The sequence below is a fragment of the Equus przewalskii genome, chromosome 23, assembly GCF_037783145.1.
Source record: "Equus przewalskii isolate Varuska chromosome 23, EquPr2, whole genome shotgun sequence".
NCBI lineage: Eukaryota > Metazoa > Chordata > Mammalia > Perissodactyla > Equidae > Equus > Equus przewalskii.
In genome coordinates this window covers 23,158,365-23,169,550 of record NC_091853.1, presented here as the reverse complement: position 1 = coordinate 23,169,550, position 11,186 = coordinate 23,158,365, and the positions used below count along the sequence as shown (strand labels likewise).

The 11,186-nt window shown below is 43.5% G+C and overlaps 1 protein-coding gene across 1 annotated transcript; it reads right to left on the bottom strand.

Moving 5' to 3' along the window:
• Positions 1 to 463: 463 nt before the first annotated feature.
• SLC30A1 (solute carrier family 30 member 1) lies at positions 464 to 7,799 on the bottom strand. The gene is made up of 2 exons (XM_070591570.1): positions 6,937 to 7,799; positions 464 to 5,285 (listed from the first exon to the last, which is right to left on the bottom strand). Exons 1-2 carry the CDS (start codon positions 7,550 to 7,552, stop codon positions 4,387 to 4,389), a joined length of 1,515 nt encoding a protein of 504 aa, XP_070447671.1. The 5' UTR covers positions 7,553 to 7,799; the 3' UTR covers positions 464 to 4,386.
• Positions 7,800 to 11,186: the final 3,387 nt, after the last annotated feature.

Here is an 11,186-nt window from a genome sequence, read left to right as displayed (position 1 = left end):
TCTTCAAAGAAAATCTTTATATGAGAGACTACATTATGATAGTCCTGAATTCATACAATCTAACTAATGTACTCTTGGGTTAATACTTCCAGATGATTATATAATTGTAAAATATTTAATAATCGTTGTTACTAACTATGCTTACAAATAAAACATAGCAAGTACCAAAAGAAGGTTAACCTATAAACACATAATTTATAAGCTTAATGCTTCTAACAAAAAAATTTCACAGCCATTGAGTAGTTCATGTTAGTGAGCCTTTGCAGTGTCGCCCTTTCAATTTCTATTGCAATTTTTGCACACATTGTTTCCTTCCACATCACTGTCCTGTAACCTGCTCACTCTGCATGCTGGCAACACTTATGTTAAGCTGCAATCTCCCTTTTAATACTTGAGGCCCAACTCTCTTCTACACAACCCAGCCTAGCATAGGAGGGGAGGCCATATGCACAAAACAATGAAGTAGATATTAAAATTAGTTTATTTTTCTACTTACTTTTAACAAATGAGAAGAAACACAGTAGTCTGTCTCATAAAGAACATTTATAATACATAACAATCCATAAAGCCTCATGGTGAGGTAGGAACAGCTTTGGAAAACAACGCACAGTCATAAAACATACAAAAAGTTAGGTAAAATGCTGCAGCACTAAAGACATTTTATCTGCATCTGCATTTAATGAGATGATAATTGCATTTTACTGTGCCACATCTGACCCAAAGGACAAGCTATGGCAGACACAAAACAACACAACATGGAAGTTTCATACAGAATCACAGAATACACTGGTACACTTCATTGTGCTGTTTCAAGGCAGAACCATAACATGGCAATTTGTGTCTTTTTATATACAACCACATATTAATTGTATGTTACATTCCCTTCAGCATCTTCTTGCCAAAGACACTGGACCATAAAATTTTTGGTTTAAAAGTTTAAACTGAACGACATACAAAAGGCTCTTGTGCCAGTGAAAATGACTGCTAAACATTCCAGAGTTAGTAAAACAAAATAGCATTGCCACATGGTATCGGTAGAGCTACATCAAAATAGTGCTATTACAATTCCCATTTCAGATGGTCAAACACTGTATTTGACAAGTTTCAATTTAAAAAACAGCAAACAAAAAAAACCCTCCACCTTCCCAAGTTTTAACACTGTTTAATGACTTAACTGAAGCTCTATTAAAATAAATATTTTTATATTGTAGAATTACTCTCCATTTATTTGTGTACATGTGAACATCTTAAGACAGCAGGTAAATGACATTTATATCATTCAAATGGTATCTGCTTACAAACAGTAAAAATCTTCAACTCAATACCAGTCAGCCTACTAAACACTTCACATCAGGTTCCATAGGCCTTTTCCCTCAAAACAAAAAATTAACTGAGGATGTCAACAAGATAGAAAGGTGTTAACATAGTCTTCTACCTATTGTGTTTTTCCAAGGTGCTCTTGGTGGAAATTTTTCCTATTCAAATTCCATACCTTAGTTATTCAAACGTATCGTTTTCTAAAATGTTAAAATACATACGGTAAAATTTTTGCGAATTTTTTTTTAGGTTCTAGTCCATACTTTTACAATGCAGATGCCCTTCAAAAAAATTAATTAGACAATCATATAAGCTAAAAGGTGACAATGGAGAATTAAATCTCTCTCATCACTAAGGCTGCATTTGGCTGGGGGAAATTTCTGGGTTGGTTTTAATTCAGGCACATGCAGCACCTCCTTCTCACTAAACTGAGACAACAGACAAGTTTCTAAACACATATTCTAAATACACTGATCTTGCTCAAATATAAAAGAGCCAGCAGGAGAGATGCACCTCCTAAAACTGATGCAGTGTTATAAAACAGCGTATTTAAATATTGGGTTTAAGTCTCCTAATAACTCAGGGTATTTCCCTCATTTTCTTTCAGGAAGGAATAAGCTACTTTGGAAAAGACACTTAAATCCCACAATATTTAAATATAAAAGCATTTTTAAAAAAGATAATGCTAATATAGCTAAAAATGGGTTAGAAAGTGCATTGTAAAGAAATAAATAATTCTCTGCTAAAACTCAAAAGGTGAGTCAGTGCCCACTGATTTTGCTATTATGACAAAGTCCTTTGAAAAAAGAGAATCCTATGGTACCACTGTTACATATAAGCTACTTAAAAATTACGAAAAGTGAAATAACTGAAATCTAAAGACTGCTACCTTCAAAGTACGTTTGAAAAAAAAAAATAGCCCTTGTCCCATGCTCATACACCATTTAGAAAAATCCTCATTCAGTGGACGTCTTACATGTTATACAACCTCTAAGAAATAGACCCAATAGAGGGTTTATAAAGAAAACCCCACTGAACGTAATATTTTACCAGTTATGCTATGATGTCATTACTGAAATGTTTCTATAACAAACTGTTTTAAGATCTTAATGTCTCATAGTTTAAAGTGTTAAGTCAGGAATGTACATGATACAGCACAATTTGAAGCTTTCTCTATCTTATTCACGCATATAATGAGAATCCCCAATTTCACGTTAAAAAAAATTTTTGCAAAATCCAAAGTAACTACCAGTTTAGGAATTGAATTATACAATATCAGATAAGAGTATTAAAAGATCAAGATGTATTGCAAATTGGCAGGTTATGGTTTTGGCCCATTATAGTAAATGTGAACTTACAAACTATTTTCCTAAAATTACCTCATTCTCATTGGAAAAATCGGCTGTTCTTAAATAGGCCCATTGCCAGCAATAGGCTTACACTAGAAAAAAACACCATCTACCACAAAAGATCATCCCTTTAAAAAGTTAACTGTCAAAGGCCAATGCTTTCATCTTAAGACCCATTAAACAATGAATTATTTCAAATCCTAAAAGGTAGCCATCCCAAAAGTAGTCAGCTATAAAAGTTACTGAAGTAGTCAAGATACCTTGTTTCTAGAAAAATAGAGTTATACATGATAACTGATATTAACATTCATCCTTTTGAGGACAAAAATCTACAGTCTCTTCACAAAGCATAACCCCTCTCTACCAAGAAAAATATAACTTAAATAGCCTTAAATAATATTGGTGTATGGATTTGAAATCCATAGCATCAATGAAATAGCCAAGAATAATTTCCTGTGCAGATACTGCGACACCTTGCAAAATAAGCCACTATGGGAAATCTGAGCAATGTCAAACAGGATGACTTACAGAATCTTAATTATCAATTTTGTTTTTTACTAATAATAACTCATTTTGTTTCTTAAGAATTTAACATCCAAATTGTATTAACCTTCCGATTTCTTTTTTCTCCCATGTCAGTGGCTCTTGGCAAACCACAAGCATTGCTGGTTGTGCTTGAAAAGCTGTTTGAATTCATTCAGGATTGGTCACCATGAAATGACTTTAACTCTGAAAAGGTTTTTTACACTCACAATTTAAAAGATTACATTAATAAGCTTGCATTTCACATGTAATTACTAGATTAAGTTTAATGTCTTTAAAAATATTACTGTATATATTTTGTGAACAAACTTTCTGCTCAATATTCTAATGCCAATCTTTCAAAGAAAGTAATGCTGGTGAACAGGTCCATGTTTCAGATTAACTTTGGTAAGAAAAAACATGGGTTCAAATTCTCAGAATAATTTAGAAATACAGCCTGAATGTTAACTTTCAACAACCTAAAATATTTAATTTGGTAAACTTTCTTCCCTGATCTTACTGCCCATATGCCCCATTGTGTAAACTATAGTTCAATTTGTTAATTATCTCACTATTAGAATAATACTCATCAATGCAGAATAGTAACCAAGCTTTCAGTATTATAAATACCCCATGTGAAGAAAAACAAGAACTTTCACTAATAATATTCATGAGTCACTCTTAAAATATGTTGCCATTATGCTATGTAATTTAGATCTAAAAGGACAAGTTATATTACCTAAAACGTCAAAGGAAATAAACTCATTGATGCTTTTTGAAGTTCTAGTGATCATAATTCTAATAAACAAAGTATAACACTAGGGGAAAAGAGAAGCAAAGAAATTCCAGTAACAATTTTAATTTATTTATGCCCCTAATTTTTTACCATGGAAAAAACTGGAAATCAAATGTCATTATGTTATATAAGGTTTATACTTACTTTAAACAAAAATGTAACATAGTGTTAAAACTGGCTTTCCAAAATTGTTACAGCGGAGCTGTACTCTGCACTAATAGTTACAAAGTTGTAATATAGAACTCTGTTAAGCAGTCCCATTATGTTCTTACAAAAATAGAATTAAACTGAGTGACCAGACAAGGACTTCAATTACACTACTTGGCAAACTTAGAATTTCAATGGAGTCTTTCTCCTCTTGCAGTTTAAAGCAAAAGTCAAATATCACATCTTTTTCAAGACTCACAAAGATGATTCAGGTTGTTTGTTTGGCATTTTTTTAATCTCTATCACAACAGCAGGGATGCTTTCAACTTTAGTCCTCCTGGGCTTCTCTAGATTGTCACTAAGTTCTAGACAAGAAATGCTAACTGTCGGAGCCTTTTCTGCGTCCTTTCCAGAATGGGCTTGTGGCCGTGTCCCACAACATTGCTTCAAAGCACACTGAGTTCTGCAGGCAAGTTCACACGGGACTACACTTGATTTAGAGCCTACACTAGCAAATTCAGGCTGAATGGTGGTAGCGTGAATTCCGTGATTATGAAAAACGTCCTTAATGATTTTAGCCACCTGCATGTACGATGCCGGGTCTTCACATTTTATGTGAGCGGTGGCAATGATTCTGCTTCCAGCCAGCTGCCAAACATGTAATTCATGAACTTCCTCAACGCCTTCAACATTTCGAAGTTCTTTAATCAAATTTTTGATATCAATTTGTTTAGGAACAGTTTGTAGAAGAATGAGAGCAGATTCCTTAAGTAATGGATAAGTTGTGTAAAGAAGTATACAAACCATCACAATGCAAAGAGTTGGGTCTAAATATAGCACCCAGCAAGGACCAGCCTCATAAACTGTTGCATGAGTACCATTAATTATTTCTACAAATGCTTTGCAGGGGTCGGGGGTACACGGGTTCACACAGAACTCCCCCTCAGGACAACGTTTCCAAGAAAAGTAAAAGACCAAGGCATTTACTACTACAATCACTGAACCCAAAGCATCTCCAAAGACATGCAGAAAAACTCCACGCATGTTGAGTTGTCCGGCCTTATCGTCATCTTCCAATTCCACAAGGTCAGGTTCTCTGATAAGATTCCCATTCACCTGTACTTCCGTTGCATCATTTCTGGACTTTTCTGGATCTACAAAGAAATGAAAATTCTGCATCAAATATGTTTTAAGTGTTTATATAAACATCCTTACCTATCTCGTCTTAAGTGAAAGAGGTGGAAATTTTTCATAAAACATAATAAAAAATGTGCTCGGGGCAATTTAATATAAATTCACATACTGGGAACAAGCCAGGACAGAACGGCCAGGGTGAAACTAAGTCACTGAGATGATATTGCTTCCCCATTCTCCTAACTACTCTCCTAGCGCGCCCCCTCCAAAGTTCATCAGCTTCTGTGAGAGCGTGGTCCTATGAACGCTCTACCATACTTTTTGGCACATACCAAAAAGAAAACATCAAATTGAATGCTACGACCCCAAATTAAATGCAACAATGGATAAGCCTAATACAAAGGTCTGATTTGACACAGAGCTCTAGACACTCTTTGTCACTGAGGTGTTATGGGTTAGTTTACTTTTAAACTTTTATCATGCATATAAATGATAGTCTTTTGGTGGAGGGGGTTTAGAAACTGACAAAACAACAATACAAACATATCAACAACCAAAAACTTCAGGAAAAGTTGGAACTAAATGATCACTATCTACCCTACTAGCTCTTACCCTAGTATGTATCTTTTAAAGAAATTATGCACACCAGAGCAGCTTAATTTTCTTTGGAATAACACCCCATGGAGTGGGAGTAAGAGGAAATTCAATTGTTTATTAAACTTTTTCAATGTACAACTTGAATTTCCTTAACACGATATCCTGCATCTTGAAAAAAGGAAAACTGTCTACCTCGTATCATACAACTGGATAAATAAATATAAATGGAAAACAATTGTGAAGAAATACACTAAATTGTTAATGCCCTTGAGCTTGGGTAGTAGGGCATTGGCTGATTCCTTTCTCTCTCTCCTTTCTTTCAACATTTATTTTCCAACTTTCCTTCAAGAGCCCTGGTGTGTAGAATGAACAGCATCCATTAAAGCTATAAGATGAATAGTCACTTTTATTTTAGTATGATTATGAAAAGTCCTCAGTGAAATGTTAAACATGCCCAGACAAGTCCTAAGTCTAGGATTTTCAGGATTAGGTTTAGATTTTAGACAATTAACTGAAACATACACTGCTGTTCATAAAAGAAACCTTTACCCAGGCTTTTGAATTCAGGACAATTAATGGCTAGATGGCTCTGAACACAAAATGAAGAAACTTGTGGAAAGGGCGAAAGAACTACTCGGGCAGAGCAAGGTCTCAAACAGCCACCGACTAAGGACGAATTGGGGGAGTCTCTCCGTTTCCCAGTTAGAGCCAGGAAATTTTATTAGCAAGCATTTCTGATCCTGTTAAAACCAAAATCACGCAGTCTCCCGAAGACAGCCTGTAAAGACAGCCCAGTGCGGCTGCGGACGGCGGCGGGCTGACAGTCGCCTCCCGACCCTCCTCCCACTCTCAGATCCGCAGTCCACCTGCACCCCCAGATGCGCCTCCCGCCTCCTAACACCTGGGCTGCAAGGGGGTCCCACTTCCCGGTCCTCCCCGGCGAGCGCGGGACGCGGCGGCTCGGCGCGGGCCGGCTCGGGCACCAGGGGGCGTGCGGCCACCCCACCCGCGGCCGGGCCGGGGTCGGGGCCGCCCGAAACCCAACCACCTGCGGCGGCCACTTGCTCTCCTCACCTGTCCGGTCCAGTTTCAGCCCGTTGGAGTTGCTACTATTGGACACCAGGGTGTTGGTCTCCTCCTGGTCAGGCCTCTGCTCGCCCGGGGTCACGCTGTTGTCGCTGCCCCCGGAGCGGCTGCTCTTGCCGCGGACCCCCTTGGGGAGGCCGTGGCCGTGACCCCCGTGCGAGTGGCCGTGGCCGGAGTCGTTGCCGAAGCCGCTGTGATGGTGGAAGAGGCAGAGCCCCAGCACGTTGACCACCAGCCCCGCCACGCCGACCCCGAGGACCACCAGCGGCTGCTGCATCTCGTGCGGCTCGATGAAGCGCTCGATGGCCTCCAGGAGGATGGCGAAGCAGAGGCCGGTCAGGAAGATGGCGTTCACCAGGGCCCCCATCACCTCGGCCCGGATCCAGCCGAACGTGTTCTTCTGGGTGGCGTGGGTCCGCCGGGCGAAGCGCTCGGCCACCAGCGCCACCACCAGCGCCAGCACGTCCGACAGCATGTGGAAGGAGTCGGAGAGCATCGCCAGCGACGAGGTCACCCGGCTCACCACCACCTCCAGCACCATGAACATGAAGGTCAGCATCAGCATGCACAGCAGCCGGCCCCGGTTCCGACCCCAGCACCCCATGGCGGCGGCTCCGGGGCCCGCTGAGCGCGGCCCGGCGACTCGCGAGGCGGCGCGGCGCCGAGGGTCGGCGACCCGGCCACAGGGGAGGGAGCCCGGCCGCCGGGAAACCGCGGCGGGGCCTCCGCGGCCGGTCAGGGGCGAGCCCGGGTCAAGCCTCCGAGCCCCGCTCCTGCGGGCGGCCCCGGCGGGCGGGCGGCGCGCAGCTCCTCAGGCGCCCGTCCTCGGAGCCGGCGCGGAGGCCCGGCTCAGCCGCGGCAGCCCCCCCACCCACAGCGCGGCGGCGGCGGCGGCGGGGAGCTGCGGCTCCGGAGCCCGGGGACGAGGAGCCGGCGCAGCAGCGGCGGCGGGCGGGCGGCGGCGGGGGCGGGCGGCGGGCGGCTCGGCGCGGCCAAGGCTCCGAGCATCTGCGGGCTCTCGGCGCAGGTCTCGTCCCCACGGGTCTTCTCCGCGCTGGTCTCCTCCGCTCTGGCTCGGCCCGAAGAGCCAACGCCTGAGGAGCTAAAGAGGCGGCGGCCACGGTAGCTGCACTCGGCCCGGTCTCGGGCGCCTTCTTCGCCCCCCCGCCTTTGCAGACGGTTTACAAAAAAACTTTGCTTTGCACTCGGAACCCCCGTTTTCACACGGACCCGAGCGTGACAAGGCCTCGACGCCCCGCCCACTCAGCCCGGCACGCTTCTCTATTGGTCAGAACCTCCTCACGACAGCCGCCGCGCCCCGCCCGTCCGCGCTCGCTATTGGGTGGGGTCTCGGCGGGGCGGGAGGGGGCGGTGTCGCGGCTCCAACAGATGGAGGCGGGGCCTTTCCCTCCAGGAGCCGGGCGTGGGCCGGGGGCCGCGGCCGGGTGCAGCGGCGGGCGTCGTGGGGGAGGGTAAGGGGCGCGGGCCGCGGGCCGCGTGCAGCAGGAGGGGGAGGGGCGGGGCGGGGCTAGCGGGGTGTCCCCGGCGTGGCGGGTCCCCGCAACCCTCCGCACACCTGCGAGGGCCGGCCAGCAAACAGACTTTGATCGGCCGAGCCGAGTCCACGGGGGGCGGGCCGCGCGGCCGGTATGTGACAGATAGCAGCCCGGGAGGAGCCCGGAGCGGGAGCCCCCGCGTGCGGGGCCCTCGGGTGCGTCCTCCTTTCAGAAGAAAAGAGGTTAGGCCGACAGACTCCTAAGCAAGTCCTGCGCGTAACTTGTGACTGCTCAACGCCGAGCTGAGGAGTTAGTCCTGCAAGTGGCGTGAACCGAATCTTTCTAAACGTTTCGGTAAAGCAAGTCACCCCTTTCGCCAGCATCCCCAGGAGACCTTGTGTAAAGTCCGAGATTTCTGCCACTGATTATCTAAGGACAGTTTAGGACACAGACTTCAAGCAGGAGAAACCTGGGCTATGGTCCTTGCTTTGTCACTAGCCAGTTGTGTGACTTTGGGCAAATTAATCTCTCTAGACCTGTTTCTTCAATCTATAAGGTAAAGGATTGGGCAAGAGGAACTTAAGATTCCTTCTGACTCTAAAATTCTAAGGCTCTGTGATTTAACAAACATTTTATTTATAGACTACAAACAGCGGAACCCTCTGTTGGTTGCTATGGGGAAGGGGAGGTGCAGTAAGAATACAGAAGAATGAACTTCTCTCCAGGTGAAGGTAAAATATAAACATAAAATTTTTAAATTAACGATGAGATACTTTTAATAAATTGTGCTAACACTAGTTTAGATTGGATATATATGAGCTGTGGTCTGAGTGGAGATGAGTTAATCTGCAAGCGAAGGCTCCCTGATCCTAAAGTGGAGGGACGGCTGGAATCACAGGGGCCTGCGCTGGACCTCCAAAGGCCTCAACACAGCCCCGGAACAGGAGGAAGGACCCCCAACTGCTCTGGATTGCTACAAGACAAATGTGCTGCTAGCCACTGCCTCAGGGTCTGTATCTAAGGCTTGTTTGGAGCTATGCTATTTTGATTTTTTTTTTAATATTTCTATGAAATTTTTTTCACTTGTATATGGTATGTTTCTCATCTCCCCATCCAGGCTAGAGAGCTGGATCCTCATCTTCTATTTCTGTTCTGCTGGAATAGAAAAGAATAGAGAAAAGTTTCCAAGACAGTATAAATGAAGAATTGATAGGATTTGATGATTAATTGGGTATTGGGAGGGTGAAAGCTACAGAGGAGAATTTAACAAAGATAGTTCCAGTGTTTTTGACCTGACAAAGTTTACTGCTTTAAACAGGTGAGGAAGTTGGAAAGAGAGGGGCAAGGAGCTGTTTTTAAGGGGAAAATATTGAGCCCATTTTTAATATGCTGAATTTGAAGTGAAGTCTGGGTGGTGGCAGTGCTAACGGTTGAGGAGATGGGTTTTGGGGCTTCCATAATCTCCTCTCCTTTGGTACGGACAGTTGCCATTAACACACCTTCAAACCTCCTTCCAATCAGCCCTTCCTGTATGGAAATTGGGGAGCCACTTAGAAGTCAAGATATCCTATGGAAATGGCCAGGAGGCAGCTGGAAGATCATTTTGCTTCCTATTGGGAACTGCTGTGTCCCTTTATTTAAAAAATAGATTCCTCCAGATGTGAGAATTTAATGCCCAAAGAGGAACTAATAGGAAGACATAGAAGGCAGATGCTCAGCAAACAGGATAGCAATCCCTTCAGTAACTAATGGGCTGAATGGGGAGCTGTTTAGACCTATATGAAGACAGGCTGTTAAGTTCAGTTCAACTCAAGAGGCACTTATGAGAATCTACTTTGTCCAGGCGTTTTTTTTTCTCTTATAAGCTATTTTCCAGACAATTGCCTTGTCTCTCATAACCCAGGGTAGGGGTGCCCTGGAGGTACATTTTGTAGGTCGTGAAAAGTTATAATGATGCACTCCAGAAAAAGTGAAAAGAATAATACCACTTACATATCAGCAAAACACTTCAAATAAACTTTTCTTCCCCCTAGCATTGTGTAGTCAAAATACTTTGATAACTTGACTCAAATTCCTCATTTCTCAGCTGGTTTTGCTAGCATAGTGTTAACACATCCAGGAGCGGGTTAAAATGAAGGGAAACTGTACTGTTATTCACCAATACCCCTGGAGGATGTGGCCCCAGGTTGAGTAAAATGGCTTGGCTTTTTCTTCCTAATTCGTGAGAACTCTCCTGATAATTGGCTTAAAATCCAAACTGACTAAACTCAGCATACTTTAAACATGACAGAATAATGCTCCTTTTGAAAGAGACTGCTGGTTTGAATGAAAGTCAGGTATTTAACGCAGGCTCTGCAATCAGAGTCCTCTGGACCTCTGCTTGCTCTCAATGCCAAGCTCCTCCAACCTGGAGCTTCCTTGCTCGAGGAGCTAGCTGCAGATTACCAATCCAAACTGTAGGTTCAAAAGGATTCTTGCAAAAACTGCTATACCCAGACACATCTCTGAATCTTGGTTATCAAAAATCATGTATATTGAAGCTGTACCGTGGAAAGACAAGAAGCAAACTTGTGAAAACGAGCTTCCGTTTGACTGATGGACAGTACATCACTTCTAGTAGTCGATCTTAAAGCAAAAATCACAGGGAAATGAGATCTGTTTGTTTTGTTTTGGAACGTACTTGAATAATTATTACAAATATAAACAAAAATCTCTAGCAACAACATGAGGGCCAAGGTTTGA

Coding starts and splice junctions, on each gene's coding strand:
- SLC30A1 (XM_070591570.1), bottom strand. CDS start 7,552: ATGGGGTGCTGGGGTCGGAACCGGGGCCGGCTGCTGTGCATGCTGATG. Junction 5,286..6,936: donor GCTGAAACTGGACCGGACAG/GTGAGGAGAGCA, acceptor ATTTCTTTGTAG/ATCCAGAAAAGTCCAGAAAT.